Genomic DNA, 20,009 nt, shown 5'->3' on the forward strand with positions numbered 1-20,009 from the left:
CCACCTGTTACCTTTTCCAAAATGCTGAAATTATCTTATGATCGCTTTCAGCCTGACAAATGCAGTTTAATCTTTATTGCATCTCGCAGCACAGACCTGCTTCATCCATGCCTTATTTATCTCACGTGTGTCGGAATGCAACCCCAAGTCCTCAGTCCCCCCTTGCCACAAGGCATTCCTTCTGCTCTGCTTTATCAATATACCTGGGTTTCCATATCCGACTGCTCCTTTACAATAAAAAACACACCCACCCAGTATTCTACCATTGCCTGTTGCCTTGGTAATCCAAATGCCTGGGTACTCGCTGATTATCGGCGAATGAGACTCGCATTGTTCACACCGCAGCGCGTCTGCTATGTTAATGTGAGATAATGGCAGCCAGAAGACTCCTTTTGTTCCCAGCTTTGCTGTTTATTCATAGTGCCTGGAGGTCAGCGACTGCTACAACAACCGGGGAAGGAGCCGCTGAACGCGTGAGCAGCTTCCACTCCTGCTTTAGCCTCCGAGGCAGGGGGACCGGAGCAGCCCGGCTGCAGCCCCGGGCACGGGGAGCTCTGCGGTCTGACTCCGGCGCTTGGCGGACTCGCGCTTCCCGGATTTTTGAGACGAGGCTGATTTACGCCGGCGGAGAGCAGACAAAAAGCCGCTTTCCGAGGGAGGCGGGGGGCGGGCCGGGCAGCGGCAGGAGCCCTCCACAACTTACTGCGGGGCGGCCGGGGGCGGCTGAGGGGCCGGGGGCGCGACCGCGCCGGAGCCTCCGGGCCGGGCCGAGCCGGGGAGGGCCGGGAGGGCCCGGGGGGGTCCCCGCTGCCTGTGAGGGGGTTCCCCGCTGCTCCGCGGGGTCCGCACAGCCCGGGGGGGTCCCCACAGCCCTGGAGGGGGATCTCCACTCGGTGTCAGGGAGGCGCAGGGTGGGGGGGACGCCTCCCCCGTGCAAGTCGCCGAGAGGGTGTTGGTGGCACAGCGGCCGCCGAGCTGCCGCCCCGGCATCCCGCGGTGCCTTCCCCGGGCTGTGGGGTTGGGGAGGTGCGGGGGAGCCCCCCCGGCCCCGAAGCAGCCCCCCAGGTGCGGAGCGGCCCCTTCATAGCCGCGCCGGGCCCTGGGCGGTGCTGGGGTGCAGGCGGGTGGGCGCCTTTGTTGTCAGCCCTGACACAAGGCGAGCTGGAGTTTGTGACCCGCTTCAGTGCTGGGAAACCAGCACCACAGCTCCTTCTTCCTCGTGCTAGACCGACGGGACTCGAGCACCCGAGCGTATGGGAGGAGGGGGAGCAATAAAAAAAAGACAACTTATGGGGAATGCACTCCTTTTATAAGCTATTTACAGAGGAATCCTGCGGAGGGTCACGTTTTCATCTAACAATCAATTACAGGTCCGTGTAAGGAAGAGGCGTCGAGAAAAATACCAGGTTTCAGACAAAATACACGTGTTCATAGTGGCCAATTACTCCCCCCCCCAAAAAAAAAACACCACCACCACAACTATGAAAATGAGAACACGTTAGGCACCCTTTACAGCAGTAATTTCCTTTCCCACTCCGCACAAGCTGACGCCACCACCAGACACAGCACCAAGCCCCGGGACCCTGCGGCCCCCCAGGAAGGCAGGCCGGCATGAGACGCCCGGTGATTTTAATGAGCGCTGCATCACAGAGCCAGGCACAGCACTGCTTTCTGTGCCCCCGTGCAGTTACCGCACTGACAGGGAAAATGGGTAAAGGCTACAAATACTGTCCCTGCTGAATGATTTGTAACTCCGGTGCCACCCCAAATGAGTTGGGTTGCTGAGAGCAAGTGACAGAGGGAGCCTTCCCAACACACTGGAAGAGCAAAATCGCCTCGACTCAGGACACAAACCATCTGCTTCTGAAAGCAGCCCTCGTGTAAAGCTCATGAGACTATTATGCATATCACTAAACTTCAATTGCAATCAATTAGGCATTTTTAGGAACGGGACATTCAATATGCCCCATTTACAGGGATGAAAGCTGTCTTTTCAAACACATACCTATATTTTAAAAACTACTGTAGACAGGGCAAAGCCTGAGAAGGTCAGATTTTGCCTCAGTCAGCAGACATTCCTTAAATAGCATTTGCCAAGTCTTCATCTGGATTTATAAAAGTATCAGCTGGCACTTTTTAATTCAAAAAATATATATATATCACAAAACCCCGAACTTTATGTTATACATAAAACGTAGAGGAAAAAAATGTAAAGAGTAATGCTTACATATACGTACAAATACCATCACAAAATTACAGTAGCTGTACTGCCACATACTGTTCTTACAGCAAAAGCACTTACTTTGACACCCTAGTCAGTACAGAAGCCCTATCATGACGTGTGCAAGGTGCTGTAAACAAACACACAATAAAACAAGATCCTTGCCCTATACCTTTTAACAGGCATGTGAGGAATATACCTTTGAAGAGGATTTAAGCCTGCCCATTACTGTTTTTAGAGCTCATGTCTATCAGTCTCTCCTTGTACCACAAGAACTGACCACAAAATAATCTCACCTAAAATGAAATGCAGATTTTTCACATGAAAATATTAAAGGTTTAATTATTAACAGCTTATGGCCACACACGTTCAGTTTTCAAGTAGAAAGCACTAATCATTTGCTTTTAGCTCCAACATTCAAGGCTTTCTTCCTGTTCCTCTCCATAATAAGAGTATGCTAGATCTAATGTTAGTGCTCTCAGGGGACAAGATGGGCAAACAGTCTTGGGACAGTATTTTGAAGCACTTACAGTTTTGTCTTTACAGCGCTTAGAGCATCAGGGGTCTTATTTAAAACTGCTTTCAACAAATTTTGTTCTTTTTTTTTTTTTCCCTTTAAGTAATCCACTTCTGCAGAAACATTTACAAATTCTGAACTTTCCTCTTGTTTTCTCCTGATGGTGGATTTTAACATTTTTTGGTCTAGAAGATTAAAAAAAAAAAAAGAAAAAAGAAACTGCTCCTACAGAATTGGGATAGTTACTTTAACCGAGTATACTTTACCAAGTATATTCTCTTACATTAGGATTTGCCATCTGTTCAGTCCTTAATAATATTTATTTCACAATTTCATAAATAAAAAGATGAAACAACCGAAACAATCTTACCTTTCACCCTAACTTTTGAATTCTTTTGCAAAGATTGCTCCTCTATGGCCCAGCCGCATGCAATAATGAAGCGATCTTCAACTTGGAACTGATGTATAAAAGATGCACAACGTGCTTGTTTTCCTAAGACTGTATACGCCACACCAGAGCTTTCACTTGAACCATTTCCCTCATCCAGACATTTTTCAAGTGACTCTCACTATCAGCCAAAACTGATCAGGCAAAATTGAAAAGGCTGCAACCTTTGAAGAAACTTTGATGATGTTGCTACTGGTGTGTTATTGCCAGATGACCCTTGATTCTTAGCAGCCCATGTCAGGGGTGGTCCTAACCACCCAGTACAAAATCAGACACAGAATTGTCATTCTCCTCCCAGAGAGAATGCTGCTCCTACCAATGCAAGTTCAAGTGTTAGTTAAGTTGGAAGATCAAGCGCCAAAACAAAAACTAAAATAAGCACCCTTGTAAAGCAAGTCCTACCAATAAAAGGTATTTATGGCAATTGCCTGAACGTAAAACAATAATGATAATAAAGTACCTACTGTAATATTGAATTACTACTTAATTTGATCTACTGTTTAATTTCATCAAAACCTCTGGCACTAAGTAATTTGTGTTAAAAATAACTTTATCTTTGTATTTTTCATCAATCTTGACTTCCCTATGCAGACATTACTCTAGACATTTGGTCACTAACTGCAGGACAGCTGCTTATTAATACAGAAGACCAAAATTTGAAACGAGAAAGATGACAGTAAGAACCCAAAGAACACTCATGACAACATTGCAGGCTGCAATTAACAGCTGCACATCTTCAGGCGTTCTCATTGACAAAGTAGGGTGCAATTCCCACTGAATACGATGGAAACCATGCCCATTTTAACCAAGATTCAATTTGATCCACATCTACTGAGGTCCACCACTTAATGTAATAAAGTGGGAAGCAGGAACTTCATCAAAGCAGTAGCAGCACTTGCCAAAAATCTTAAAGCACATTTAAAAGTAAAAATCAGCCACTTGGAGTAGTATTTGTCTATTGTTATTGACATTATGTCAGAATGGAAAACTGCAATACAAAGAAGTTACGTTAAGCATGAAATTTCACTCCTGTGCAAACGGCCAGCCCAAAGACTACAGACTCTCCTTAAGTCCCCCACAAATCCTTTAAGAAGGATTTAAATTGGAAGTTACACAGGATTAAAGAGGTGGATAGGTCTCATACTGGTCCCTCAGTACACATGTAAAGTTTACGTATGTGAATCAGTAAAGAAGTCTAAAAAAATGAGTGCATCTCATGCTCGATTTTGAGCTAAATATTACTGCATTACATTGATTAAAAAAAAAGTTGTTTTTTTTTTTTTTTGAGAATCCAGCGTTCACTCTGTTTATAAAGCCCAAGAGTTTGCAGTCTAACCAACCATCTGGCATTATAAAGTAGGTATTCCATTGAATTTTTGTTCTATATGCAACTTGCGTACTTATTTAACACTCAATCACTCTGTTAATGAAAGGCTAAATTTAAAAATAAATTAGCACAAGGCAGTCTTTACTTTGAAAGCTTTCTTTGCACATGTGCAAATCCTTACATGGCTTACATTCTGCTCTCGTTAAGTCCATTCGACCAATAATATTGCAACCAAAGCCCCCCTTGACCTCTCTACCTCAGTTTTCTCCCACTACTCAATTCACTTTTTCAAAATAAAAGGCTACCCTAAAAATAGGCCAAACCTGAACTCCTTCCAATGTATGTGCCCACAGTTTCTTAAATATGAATCCTTACATTTCAACTCTTATGATACATTCTTGAGTCAGAGTTTATTTTAGATAGCCAAGGCCACTTTAAGCTTCAAGACTATGCAGCTCTAATTCTGTAGCATCACATGGAATGACAACCTAGCGTCTGACCAGAGTTCTGGGTAATTCTATTGCTAGTAAAAGCAATGTCAGAGAAAGTCCTGCATTAGGTACTTGAGATAGTCTGATGACAGGGGAAGTTTCTTTTTTTCTAGTGATGTTCAGCAGCTGTCATATATCCTATATTCTCTTTGTTGAGCTATGCAAAGTTCTTGAATATGCTCTTGGTTGTTCTAACTTGCTTTCTAATTCTTCTACAAATCCTGAAATAGCTAGCTACATTAGTTTCTTGTAGAAAATGCAAAACAGGCTTTTTTTTTTTTTTTACACAAAGCCTTGTGAATTAGAGATAACATACTGTGAACTTTAATACTAAGTTTTGACCCAAATGTAATCTAATACAAATATACAAATGTTGCCTCATCAGCTTTATCACTGGGGTTATACTTAACTGCTTTTCATCTTCTATTTAGCAAACAGAAAACTCAGTTCTTCCCTACCCCATAGCTCACTACTGTCTGATAGACCCATCATAAAACATCCATGAATATAAACACTTTCAGCTGGAAAAAGGAGTTGGAGAGCCACAAGATGTCTCATTGTAACGTACCACCTGAGATACTTCGAGCAGTCATAGTTATGGCTAAATTACAGATGAGAGAACAGTACACATGGAAGCAGCGATGCTCCATGGCTGGCAGGTATTTCAAATCCCTAAGATACTGCTGCAGCTATTATAGATAAGAAGTTGTGCCACGGAAATAATGTTTCTAGAGGGACATCTCATAGGTAAACAGCAGTAATTTAGAACTAACTCCCAGCATCATTTTGAGTAAAGCATTTCAAGGACATTACTCAAGAGAAACTTACAGGGACTGCTTGATACCGGACAGGATGTTCTACTCTTAGCTAGAATATTGGGTAAGCTGCTATTGCAGAAATGCCAGCGAGAGAGTATTTAGCAGGAGAGAGTTATTTGTAATGTGACATGGTTTTGAGGGAGAACTGCCATGAAAGACAAAAGAATTGTATCTATCTTATCTAGCTATAGTACACAGCCTCTGTGAGGTAGGACAGCGCTTTCATCTGTACCTTAAGAGCTTCACGGCAACACAGGCTAAAAGGTCAGATGCAAATTGTGCATCTAAAAACTACAAAACTACACCTAAGAGTGTTTATGTACTGCACCAAATGTTTTTGTGCAGACTGACTGCTCCACTAAATTTCATCTTGGATTCTGCAAAGCTTCTCCCAAAGTGTAAAAAATAAATTGTTTTAAAACAGAAGGTTTTCTGCTTTTGTTTGTTTTGAAGCATGTTTACAATCCGTCATTACGTAATCAACTGAAAAAAGTGACAATGCAGGTGCTCCAAAAAGTCAGTGATATTGTATTAGTTATTCTAGAAAATGGTTTTTATTCTCAAGTACTAAAATAAAAAGGCATAGAGTTCTCATGGTTCTCCCATAAAGACAACATATGGGAGAGAAAAAAAAGTGGTTTTAAGACAATTTCACACATGCAAATACACTAGTACAAAGATGAGTCAAATCCCTAAGCTCCATTCATGGAACATGGAAGTTCAAGATATATTATGCTACCACAGATCTAGGTACAAGGAATTTAGCCTCACCTACACTGTAATAATTCTTTACTAACGTGAGTGCCCTACACAAAAAAACAATTTATATTATTGCGATTTCTTTAATGTGATGCTGTGGGAAAGTAAGTCTCGAAAAAAACTCAGAAATATAAAACATAATGTGAATGTTTAACCCTGTCTACACTTACCCCTCAGCTTTTGCCTTGACCTAGGCTCTGAAGGCAAGAAATACAACTTCTGTTTCTCTGCGTAAACTGTTAATCTAAAGCTCGCATCTTTAGTTTTTTCTAGTGCCCTTTAGTGCTCCCATTTTTTCTGAATTAACTACTTTGTGGTCCTCATCTGATATAAGGTGATATAGGACATTCTCACAGCTATGGGTACTCCCACTACACAATTGCTTTAAACTAGCATGGCATTTCTAACACAACGTACAAACAGAACAACCTCAAGAAAAGCCAGCTGTATTTAAATAAACAGTAGGAAGATGTCTGCTGAGAGATATGTTGTAGAAGTTTCTCCTTAGGGCACAGCTTCAAGTTTGAAAGTAAGCCCACTTCATCTGAGCACAGATTTGAAGATGGAAGCATCATTCCACTATGTGCCAGGTAACAGCAAAGACAAAAACTGCATTTATTTAGGACGTGCTGTAATTATACATCCCCTGTTGTCTGTTGCACTGTTCAGTGCACAAAATGCCATAGCTACCTCTGTAATAAGCATTTCAGTTAAAAGATCTGCCACGTGGTATATCTGCACACGCTTCCACTCCTGCAGACTGGGCTGAGACTCACCTATGAGAGAGGGTGGGTTTCATGGAGCTCATAGAGTTCATGGGGGGTTGCATGGGTAGCTTCCCTGGAGGATCGTTCTGCCGGCTTTTCTGGTGGCGAAGCAGCAAGAGCCGTCCCAGCTCCTCACACCACGACGAAAGCAGCGCTGTGCAAACAGAACAAAATAACAGTAAGTGCACAGTGGAATAACTGGTGCAGCTGAGTGCAGACACAAGCTACTATAACAAGAGCCACGAACTGAACAGACAAGCCCCAGGAGTGAAAAGCTCATCCACAATCCACCACTCACATTATTATCCTATCAAATTGAGTCTGTAATTGCCCTACACTATCATTACAATGTTTTTACACAAGTTACAAACATTCTGCGCAGCCCAGGAGGCATGAGAGAACTCGTCTGAGCTGAGCAGCAAAGAGATGGAGAGTGGATGAGGCACAAGGACATGGGGTAGCTGTTGTGAGTGAAAAAAATGTGGAAGAGGTCATTTCACACTAACAGAAATGTAACAAAAACATACAGAAGACATCATTCACAGAGGGGAGCAAAGGATAACAAGATCTCTTTTCTGTTGGGCTATTTTTGTGCAAAAGTTTAATTGGAGAGGCGAGAGTAGAAACCCATGTGCTGGAATTCATTTCCAAAACTATTAGCTACCAGTCCTAAATAGATAAACATGAGAATATAGCCACACTAATGTGTGTATACAAAAGTTAGGCACTTAGATCTATATTTGAACCAGCATAACCTATAAATGCTTGTTTCCATTATGTGACTAATCTTCTGGTCAATAAGGGTACTTCTGTGCTTACAGGAAAATCATGCTTATGAACGATGATAGGCAGAGATCTCCTCGAGACTAAAAGCTTGTAACTCCCTCTGAAGACATGAAAGGGTTCATTATCTCTGAAAATGTGGCCTTTTCCTTAGGCACCCTCAGTCAGAGAAGACCAGCCCCTGTTAAAAAAACCATGTTCTTTGGAATAAACAGAGCCTGAGAAAGCAACTGTGAGCAAAGCCTGGCTCCAGCGAGTGCACAGCAGCCTCCAGTAACACCCACCAGGCCACGGAGCTGCCCGTGGAGCCCCAGGACCACAAGTGGCTTGGGCAAAACGTCGCTAAGGTATGGCACGGTGGAGAGCTTCACCAGACGAGGTGCAGATGAATTGCACTCGGTTCTGGAGCTGCAGAAACATCACCAAGTGGAAGCACTTGGGGTTTTTCATTCTTTCATGTCTGCTTTGCAAAAACCTCGTAAGAATAAAATGTATTTAATTATTTTAAAACTAAGTGCTTTCCTAGGGTGATGCGAACCAAACACAAGCCAACAGATTGTGCTAGCAGGTGAGAACCAGAAGGCTACTCAAAAACAAACTGCCACAGCGGTTTAAGGAAGACAGCTCTCAGTGTAATTTTAACCTTGCAGATTTAAGCGACATACGAAGAATTATCTAAAATTCAGGCTTTTATTTTCATTTCTTATTTTTTTCCCGATGGTTATCTTTTAACCTAGTAACAACATCCCAAGCAGTAGCAACCACTTTCTTTTCTCAGTAGATACTCAGAGGTACTGTCAACAAATAATTAGTAGAGCAAATTCCCAAGGGACTAATTGTGAAGTCATATTTGTCAGAGAAAAAGTGGTTTGCCAAGAACACCCGCAAATATGATTTTTCAGTTTGAGAAACAATTGAAATTTCTTAAGTTTAATGGCCACAAGAAAAACAGTTAAACCCAGACCGTTCCTGTGAATTAATCACATGTTTGGACAAAGGCGATGCAGTGAATTCATTGCATTTATCAGGCAGAAGGTCAAGAGCGGTGTTTAGGGAAGCAGTTCGGAGCTCTGCTATGACAAAAAGGGGACACCACTCCTTTATGTAACTAAACACGGCCTCTCCGAAATTGTAAGCCTCACACGCAGCCTACAAGGAGTGTTCCCCCCCCGAGATGTGTGAAACGTTCCAGCACTGAGTGTCAGTCTAAGCTGCTTCTCTATTAGCCAAGGAATATGTCAACAAGCATTTGATCAAATTATACTCACCTTTTATCCCTGGCATATCATTACTAATGTGGCAGTGACAAAGGCCCCCTCCCCCTTTTCAAGCCGCCCGGATGAAAATCGCTGCCTGGCCGAGTTTCTTCACACACGCTACGGCCACTCGAGTGCTGGGAAGAGCGAACGAAGTGTGCTGCCGAACGGTGAACGCAGCCATGTCAGGGTAATAGGGGATGCTGAGCACTGCCACAGCTGAGTGTAATTACTACAGTGTCAAATGGAAACCGTCCATCTTAGCCGTGGCTTTGATGCGGAGGGAGCTGCTCCTTCTGCACACGTATATGCACTTGAGAAACAAGATAAGGAGCAACAACCTAATGGGTCTGAGGACATGAATCCGCAAACAAAAGCCATACCTGCTTTGACAAAAAGCAGAGCAACTTCTGGGAAAGGAATATGCCAACAAGATAGCACTGCTTCGGCGAGGTAGAGTTAAGAAAAGATATTAATGAGTTATTATTATTACTAATATCTAACAGACGCGTTTATAAAGGTGAAATGTAAACTGCCAAAGAACAAAGAGGTCCTCAAGATAAGCCAGACAGTTACATTCTACAAGTTATCTGGAGAGGACTCATGTTTTTGACAAACTAAGAGACTGCAGGTATAAAACACAATGAATTTACTCACCCCTATCACAGCACTCATTACTGAGAGGTTTAACCTTTCCTCCCCCAGGACATTTTGACTCATGTACCATGTATAATAATCGCTCTCTTCCCAGCGCCGGTGTTTGTGCACGGAATGAAGACAGAGCTGAGCACAGCCGAGTTCAGAACCACCAACCCCTGGGCATCCCCCTGCCCAAACCAGAGCAAGGACCCTCCGAACGACCCTGCTCTCGTTCACCTGAAACACTGCACTGCCCTCCCTCTTCCTTACCCCATCCACCTCCACCGGCGCTGGCTGGTAGGATGAGGATATACCCCCCACATCTGGTACAGCTGCCTTCTGGAGAACATCACTTCCTGTGCTATTCAAGTCAGATGAAACAAACTCAAAATGAATTTACAGATTACACTATTCATCTTTAGTGTACTTAGTTACTGCTTTTTATGCTGACAGTATTGGGCACATCTCAACTCATTTACACTCAAAGCACGAGAAATTCAGTATCATACTATAATGAACAGATAAAGCAGCAAGCACAAAGGACAGCTACAGATGGTGCCAACAGTCAGTCTCTCCCTCTCATAGCACAGCCAAGCAGCTGCTTTTTCTCCCCCCTCCACCCCTCCTCCTTGTAAACCAGGAGCACAGCTTTTGCAGATGGACCATCCACACCGTCTCTCACAGCCTCTCGCTGCGGCACTTTAATGATCAGATTTAAATCGTGTTCCTGTGCTGCATTGCTACAATGCCCCTTGCATACAATAGCGGAACTCTCCTGCGTAAGTTGAAGTCAACTGTTGCAGGGGGGAAACAAGAATTCTTTATGCGTACACCCCTTGCCCCCCGTACAAAATACAAATGTAAAACACAGCCCGGTTAACACACCAGAGCTGACATTTTCAACCAGCGTTCAGTCGCAGAGGGCTTTGCCAGCTCATGCCAAAAGACGCATAATAATGGCAATCAAATGACATGCTGACAGTTTAAGTGTATTCACACATTTATTTTGCTTAAAGGAACATGCTCTGGGTTGATTGGTGCAATATTTGACCTACTTTTCTCCATTTGGAAAACCTGTATCATTCTTAATGGGATTGCATTTTACTTCAAACGTTGATGTATTTTCGTAGGAATAAATCAATACCGATTTGCTAACAATGACTATGTTAGGAAACCAACACAGAAATGAGCAGCCTCTGCTTTTGCACTTGTGAAATAGAGAAAAACAAAGATTAAAAATAAAAGCAATTTCAATCACAAATAGCCAACAAGGTCTCCAAAGAAAGCAGGAAAAAAAGATCGTTCCAAGGTACTCAGCTTCCTGCACCCAGCCCCATCTTTGTTTCTCTTTTCCCTAAAGAGGAGAGAAGGTGCATGAGTGCCTCTGTGCAGAACGGAACCCACCTCTCCCCATAATATTGATAAATACTCCCACATACCCAGAGCCAGCCACACTATAGCCTCTGGATGCCTCCAATACTTGTAAACACTTTCACTGAGAAACCATAGATTAACACTGCAGTCTATACTCTGGGGGCCTGGGGACAGGGAGGAGTGGAAGGTAGAAGATTTTTTTCCCTTCAGCTCAAGTGACATTTCAAGCATTTCTCTGCAACCACAGAGCCAAGCTTTGCTTCAAAGAGGAAGGAAGCAATCGTTATTTAATCCCCTGCCTCCAGGAGCCAGGTATTTAGGAACATGCCAAATATCACAAGATGTGCGGCACCATTGTGAGGACTGGCAACACTCCCCCAAGTATTGTTCATTTCCTGCTAGGGTCCTTTTGTGCCGAAAACCTGTCACATGGCGTCAAAGCAGAGACCTCCACCAGACACTCAGCAGCACGGCTGGTGAAGGCAGGGAGCACCCATCAGCCGGCACCGCGGCCCTGGCGAGGCGGCAGCGCGGGCACGTTGGCATCATGTGCCCCGGAGGCAGCAGGCCCTGCGGAGGGCAGACATTGGGGGCAGACAGCGTTAGCTCAAGGTGGGCGAGACCCACGCGTTGCGCCTGGGCTGCCTGAGCGGTTTCTGACTTCTTGACGACAAAGGCTGGCGGCGTACTTGCACTCACACAGCAGCAATTACGTGATGGACGACGGTGACGCGTCCTGAAGGGCAGTTTACAGCCCTGGCATTGAATATTGGGCACAGTCCATTATAATCCTTTTTGGGTGAGGGAACAGAAAGGGAAAGGCAAATAGGCTAAGCAATCAATGCTGCCCGATAGATCCGCTAATGCATTTCATTAGCTGCATACACACCGCCGTCGATAGCTACAGTCCTGTAACCGACTGATTTAACTCAGCGCATTGCAAAGTGCTGCAGTAAGCATCTGGGAGTGAATGAGCCAGTGGGCTCCCTAGAAAGCAAAATACAGAGAAGCATGGTGTTAATCTATTTACCTATTATGATACCCTAGTATTAGTTACAGCTTATCACCTCAGTAAATCACCGCCTCTTGTTAGGGAACGTGCTTAAAGGTGCAGCAAACTGTTATTTACAGGCAGACACTATATTTACAGCTAGGAAGACAGGTGAGGAGGGGATAGGACAACAGCTCAGTAATTTCAATGCCTTCTGCTTCCCAGGAGACTGCTGGAGGAGCACAATAGGATTACTGTTTCCTTGCTGCAGTTAAGCTGCAGTAGATAGTTCAATAGGCAGACTGGCAGACCCGTATTTCTTACTCACTGCAATGAAAATATTAGGGAAAAAGGATGAGTCTGACTTGGAGAACTCTCTATTCAGCACCACCTCGCTGGGTTGGTGTTGTATCTCAGAACGAGATGCACTGGGCTGAAAACATTTTTTAAAGCCTAAGTCAGAAAATCCAGCCTTTTTTCCCAGATCATACCCCTTAATTTTATATTGCTTTTAGAAACAAATTTGTATTTCTTAAACAGAGAATTCCATGTAAAGGGAATACAGAGCTACTGAGGGCTTTGTATCCTTTGCTGTATAGGCTGCAATCTCAATACAATTTTTATAAATCATCCTGTGAGATAATTTGATGGGGTGGGAAGGGAAGCAATGAAGAAAATAAAAGGAAAGGAGGGGAAATAAATATTGTCTTGGTTGTTTAAGAATGTCATTCTTTTCACACAGGATAATGCAGAATATATACTGTTTGGAAAAAAAATTAGAAAATGTTAACTAGTTAATGCTCCATGTGCTGTAATATTAGAAAAATAACTCCAATCACATTAAAAGGATGGGATCTTTGTTCACGGTCTTGGGAAACAGTAGATTGGCTGTTTTCCTCTTATTTTAAAGGCCATTTTTGCCTTTAAGGAGCTGGGAAATAGAAAGAGAGTAGAGAAACTGCTCACCCCAACTACTCCAAGGACTCATTTTCCTGCAGCTCTCCCCCTCACGCACTTGAGCAGAGCCTGGCAGTGGCTGACTAACGTGTCGGCTAGTCAGCCAGGGCAGGAAAGCAAGGCCACAAAGGAAACAGGGTGTAACTACCCATCAAAGCAGAATACGGGTGCTTTCCCCTCCTCTCAGCTCCTCCAAGTCACCGCTACACATCCCAACCCTCTGACAGACAAGCCCTACCCCTGTCATTACACAGGCTTCTGCTCCCTGTCTGCCTCAATGCCAAGAGCACAAAAGAAGCGCATATAATGCCAATTACACAGCAGAAGCAGTAATTTTTCAACAGTCTGGCTGCTCGGTGCGGGCTCTCCTCCTGCGGCGCTCCCTGGGCGCCCAGCCCTCCTCGCAGGCCCGGGGCTCAGGCTGCCAGCAGATGCCCAGGGCACACAGCCAGTGCTTGCTCCCAGGTGTTAGCTCCCACCTTGTCCCAGGAGGCTTGCACCCCAGCTGGCTTCTTTTCTGGAGCAGCTGAGGGCTCTGCTTACTCTTCTTCATCAGGCAGAATCAGCCTGAACAGTCCAAGTAAATGGGTTGGATTAAACTGATTTATCCGGAGTTAAAAAGTACCAACAGAAAACTGCTCCACTAGCGGAGCAGTGACAAGAGTCGTGCCTTTGGTACCACCCTCAAACGGACACAGCTTTTAGAAGTGTGCAGGGAACTGCGCAGAACCGAATTCCCCTGAGGAGCAGGGGGGCACCCACTAACCCCGGCAGGGACGTGAAGAGCAGCAACGATTCAGCACTGAGTAACAGTATACAATACGGGTTTTCACCACTACCGTCAAAATAATGTCCTTCATCACCACTGTTTCCCTGATTACCAAAGCCAGAGTCGTGCCCTGCAGAAACACCCAGCTTCGCACTGTAATGCAGTTATGTATTAGTATTAAAAAACCAAACACACACCACACAGGTTTGTAGCAAAACAGATAACTTGGGGACTGCCCAATTAAACCATCTGTAATATCAAATTAATTAACAGAGGTTTTATTGAATAATACACTTAGAGTAAACCTGGGCATTACCTAGCATGTGCTCTGAAGGCTGCTGCATGAGAACGACACAGTGCACAAGCCTGGTCTCCAATATGGGTCCAGCTCGCCTTGGCACATCTTCAGCTCTTCACAAATGCCTCTCAAGACACATGCACATATATATAGGCTTTCCCCAAAGCTCTTGCCAACTGGAACAGGACATGCTGGAGACACAGATTTGAATACTGCTATTCTTACCCCATGACTTCAGTGGAACTGGGATTTCCCAATTTCCTTCTGCACTTGCCAAAAGTTGGCAGAGCATCTTACCAGATTCACTACATTAACTTTAAAGTAATACATCACAAAACATAGCAACAATGGCTCAATTTGGCAAGCACTAAACATACTGTACAGCTCCAGATAAGATACATAAGCAACTCATTTAGGCTTAGCTGTACCCACATGTTGCTACATCTGAAAGCACGAACCATTATAAAGAGAAGACAAAGCCAGTGAAAGGCCACCAGCAAGTGAATCTTGAATACGGCTTTCCAAAAGAAATGCACTTGAATGGCATTAGACTGCTTGTTTTCTTACTCATCCAATTGTGGGCTTCACTGCTCTGGTTTCAAACAACAGCGTCCTTTATTACCGCTGTGTGCTTTTATTTGGTAATGCCAGTTCTCGTCACCCACAGATTTCACACCTAACACGAGCATCTGAAAAGTGGAAGTGACTCACTTCAGCCCATCTTTGGCTGGATTCAAACTGGTGACCCAGAGGTGAGGGGCTCCATTTCCCTTAATCCATCCTGAGCTCTCCAGTTAGTACTGTACACAAATTCTGAGCTAACTAACACTAGGACGAACAATAAAAATTGCTTACAAAAATAAAATACCAGAGTCATTTAAGCAGAGTTTCAATGCAGGGAATCCATGCACAATCAGTAAGATGATGAAAGACTGGAATAAGGAAAATCTAGAGAGTACTTTGGAAAAAAAAACAAGGGGAAGAACTGCAGAATTAGAGATTCAGTTTCCTATTGGGGAAAAATAACCCAAATAATTCTAAAGTACTAAGAGGAAAGTAAAAAATGAGGAAAAACCGAAATGGATTTGTGAGGAGAAAATCATCTCACACTTCTATACTTTCTTTACGCTAGCAAACAAGGGTTCTTGAGAGCAAGGTAGATATCATTTAGTTTTATTTTACTGACAAGGGAAATAAGGTCTAGCTGAACACAACAGAAAATGGCTGGAAACTTAAGCTCATAGAAATATTAAATCGATGGCCAGTAATAAAACTGAGCATAATCAGAGTTTTTGCATAAGTCTGGTCTGGGTCTGAAATTACTGAATGCTTCATTTCTGGATATCCATGATGGATAAAGGGACAGAACATGCTCTACATCAATTTATAGGTGGCACAAGATGGAAAGGAGTATTGGTTCATTGCAGAAGTAAGGTGTTAAAATGATCTTGGCAAGTTGGAGAAGTAGTCTGAAACTACGTTCAACAGGAACAAGTACAAAGTACGACACTGCACACCTTCAGAACAATAAGGTGAGGAAAACCTCCACATCAGGAGTTCTCAGAAATGGAGCTGAAGGCAGCAGCTGTGCAGGGGCTCAGCAGCGCTGCCCTGCTGCAGAAAAGTCCAACAGCTGCCCTGGCTGCCTGAGTGGTGGCACAGTCTGAGAGGTGCCAGGTTCTCCTTTCTCTCTACTTGACAGCAATGTACCTCCACAGAATGGGAAGAAAAGTCACGAGTGATCAGGGAAAAAATTATCAACAGAACCTGCAAGAAAAGATTGCATGGAGTAGGCTTGTTTATTTAAGATGTGGGGATGTTAAGAGCAGTATTTCCATCAGCAGAGTAACAACGCATTATCCGTATCTGCAGCAGAAGAGCCAAAAAATTAGCTACTTAAACTGCAAAGAGACAGAAAAGACATGAGTTAGGTGCCAGGACCACCCCCCTCATGAGAATGGGGTAAATTGAGGAGGCTCCATGACTGGAGATGCTGAGAACAGGTCAAAGAAGCAACCGGTGAGAATCGCATTGGCAGTTCTTCAGCCACGAGGGAATGGCACCGATGATTTTTTTTGAAGTCTTTTACAGTCCAATGAATCTATGATTGTGAACAAAGACATTTCAATCAAATAGCTCCCATCTGAGAAGTGTTTATATCTGGATTGTATTTATTATTACTGCAAAAAGACAAGAAAACATAAAAATACTTAACATGTCGGTTACAGAGCAGGGAGTTCCTGCGGAGGTTGCAGAAGTGGCCCTCCGGACAAACGGCTTTCTGGCTAAGTTCTAGAGATGAAAGAAGCTGAGTACAGGTGACGTGCTGAAGGTCACACTGCCTGTGACTGACTGGGTCCCAGAACAGAGAAGATCGGACACCTTCCTTTCTTTGCAAGGAAAAACCACAACCGCCACGTCAAGGGGTCACTGCTCTGTGCCCGCATTCTCAATGCCTGCCATGGAACATTTTCAAACAACAACTGTAAAACATCTGGAGAGGCTTTCAAGGAGGAAAAAAAACCTACAAAAACCACACAACCAAAATTTATAGCAGAAACATGTTTCCAAAGTTAACATTGCACAGCCAGAACTTCTGAGGAGGACCAAAAGCTATTTTAGGAACTTTTGCTTCTTGGTTTTGCAGTCTTGCTCATAACTTTAATTTTACATTATTTTACATCTTTATGGTAAAAGAATGTTTTATCAGGTGTCCTCAGATTTCTGCTTGATTAGTTTAATACAACCTTTGCCAACTTCTCTTTAAGTGTTAAAGCAGAAAAAAAAGTTATTTTTCAAAGTTGGGGGTGGCAGGACCATTTTTTCACATTGTACCAACTTTTGTATTTGAACAGAAATAAGCTGAAAGCACCCTGGGCATATCCACTTATTTTGCTTTTCTTTTCAAAAAAAATTACAGCTGCATATAAAATAATCTCTACGTGCTAAACATGGAAATAGTTAAGGACATTAGCAAAAAGAAACAGCCTACAGGAGTTTTTAATTTAATTATTTCTGTTATGACAACACAGAACAGATCGATGTGTGCAAGTACTGCAATTTCAAACAGGCCATGTTTCCCAGCTCACCCCCCAGTTAATGCCTACGTTTTTCTAACAGTGCCATTACTTCTCCTTTTCTATGTCCCACCAGCCCTGCAAACTCTGTCATCTTCCCTTTACTAGCAACCTGTTCTGCTCTTCTTGTACCAAGGATCTTTTCTTGATAGCAGCCTCGTGAATTAACATTTAATTAACATACCAAAGTTAAATCCCAAATAATTGTTCCCAAGCTGCACTGCAAACCTGGTAACTATTTTGAAAAATAGACGGGCTTGTGCATCTGAAAGTTTGTTTCTTCTAGCTGTGTTAATTGTCCAAACAATAGATGTTGCCTCTCCCTACAAATCTTGCATTGCTTATAGTCTTAGATTATCACTGATACCGCAACTGTACAATTAAATTGCAATTTAAAATACATGACAATCACCTGGTGAATTCATTTTTCGTTTCTCACCTTAAACATTGCTGTATTAAAGGAGCAGACTTTAAGCCACGGATGCTGTCATTAAGGTATTCTGACATCCTTGAAGATACAACACACACTGCGTTTGTTTTATTTAGTACCCATAAAGCAAAACTCAGCTATGATCTGTTACGATTAGAGACGCGCAGAGAACCGCAGTAGGCATAAAATAAGAAACTGGATTCAACATCTAAATTAACCTACCCTGATCTTCAGATTATTTTGATTGTATTTTCACGACACCAAGTGCTCAGCAGCAGCAGCAGCGCTGCCTTCAGGTATCCATCCCGTCTTCTGCTGCCCGTGCCCATACCCTGCTGTGCTGGTCCGCTCCCAGCTGTGCTGAAGCATCTGTCTGCGTGACCACCCCATGAACCTGACCGGGCATCTCATCAGAGATTTTTTTTTTTTTTCCCCCTGCAGACAGTTCTTGTTTGGTTTGATTGTGTCTGCTTGTTTCCAGCTCGATCAATTCCCTGACGCAGCTCGGGGCCTGGCCCCAGCAGCAGGGCCCTGGCACGCCGCAGAGGCAGGGGCCAGGCAGCTGCTTCTGTGCACAGGCGCTGTCTGAAGGCACGGCACGGCACGGGGTGGCATGGCATAGCACAGCACAGCATTGCTGCTCCTGCACGCCCTGGTCACCTCGACAGTGCTGCAAGCACGCAGCCGATGTCAGCATTAGGCTGGCTTTAGTTAGCACCTTAACGTGAACGTTAGCCTCAGACAGATTAGAAATCACTGTTTTCTTTGTCTGCTGGGGAATGTTTGCCTTTCACATAGGTGGAAGGAGATTATCTACGGAACAGGTAAAAATATGAATGTGGCTAATTGCTTTTTCCATGCACTCAGGGAAGAAGGCAGTACAAATCACAGCCCACACTGATTTTTCAAAACCTTTCTTTCCTCTGTCTGAAAATACGAAAAATGGGGGAGAGGGAAAGGGTTACTTGTGACTATCTCATCACAGAGACATTTACAGGAGAGCAGCCTGCCGCAGTTCTCACAGAGGGCAGCTGGCCCCCTCTCCCTGCACAGAAGCACCATAATTTCAGGACCAAAGTGCTACAAGATAATGCCATCCCTGCTCCTGCCATCTATAAATAACAACTGCATTTGGATCCAGCAGAGTCACATGGAAAAGCTGGCCAACGATACATACATGCGTGCGAGCACGCATTTGGAAACCCAAATAATTCTAATAATCTTGCATGAAATAAGCTTTAGCTTTCCAAATTTAGCTCCGGTCCGTGCACTCTCTATGGCTTGCAGAGGCCCGCTATTATTTTTTCCAGCACTGCTCTTCCCCTGGAAGCTGCTGACGAGGGCATTAGCTGCGTATTGTGCAGAGCCGTACCATGTGCTGCTGCGCGCACACAGGCTGCTCGCAGAGGCAGAGGAGAATCAATTCCTCAGGCAGCTCCGCTAAGCCTCCCTCCCCTCTCGTTGACATATTGGCTCAGCCACTGAAAAGGCGAACGGGCCGGGAGGCAGGAGGAGGCAGACGGTGCAGCATGGATGCCGTGCAGCCGAGCACTTCTCCTCTCCTGCGCCACGCTGCAGCGAGAGGCTCCCAGCCTGCCGCCAACCTTGCAGGGGGAGGACCGGGGCGACAGAGAAAATGAGACAGTCCTAATGACACGAGGAACCCGGTTTTAGGGCCAATTTCCTACAGCAAAACTGGTTAGAGCAGTGGAGCAGTGCAAAAGAATGATTTTTTTAATATAATTTGAATGCTTAAACAATTCCACACAGCATTAGTGGCGAACACAAATAGGAAACCATTTCAGATCAAATGTATGCGACTCCTCAGGGTTTTTTTCTGGGAAAATGACTAGAATACAACCTGACACGACCAATAGATCCTACAAAAAATGTTGTTTATCCAAGACGGAAATACCCACAAGACATTACCGGGGTAAGATTTTCATCTTCGGAAGCTGAAACTGAAGTGAGTCTAGCAAGGAGAGGGGGGGGAGGAGGAGGGAGAGCAGCAAGGGACGTAAAGGATTTCCCCAGCCCTCAAACCCTGTTAATTCTGCAGAGCTTTCCACAAGGACAGTGTTTCTGTT

The 20,009-nt window shown here is 44.1% G+C and overlaps 1 protein-coding gene across 25 annotated transcripts in view; it reads right to left on the minus strand.

Moving 5' to 3' along the window:
- The window catches only part of ZMIZ1 (zinc finger MIZ-type containing 1), a 347,690-nt gene that overhangs the window by 45,564 nt on the left and 282,117 nt on the right, over window positions 1-20,009 (minus strand). For all 25 annotated transcript variants that reach the window (XR_007708536.1, XM_050711824.1, XM_050711811.1 and 22 more), the window contains one exon: window positions 7,358-7,502. Coding sequence is in view for 24 of the 25 variants with exons in the window: in XM_050711824.1 (XP_050567781.1) it covers window positions 7,358-7,502 (145 nt within the window). In the remaining variant the exon portion in view is untranslated. The remainder of the gene's footprint in view (window positions 1-7,357; window positions 7,503-20,009) is intronic.

Source organism: Cygnus atratus, chromosome 7 (genome assembly GCF_013377495.2).
Source record: "Cygnus atratus isolate AKBS03 ecotype Queensland, Australia chromosome 7, CAtr_DNAZoo_HiC_assembly, whole genome shotgun sequence".
Classification (NCBI taxonomy): domain Eukaryota; kingdom Metazoa; phylum Chordata; class Aves; order Anseriformes; family Anatidae; genus Cygnus; species Cygnus atratus.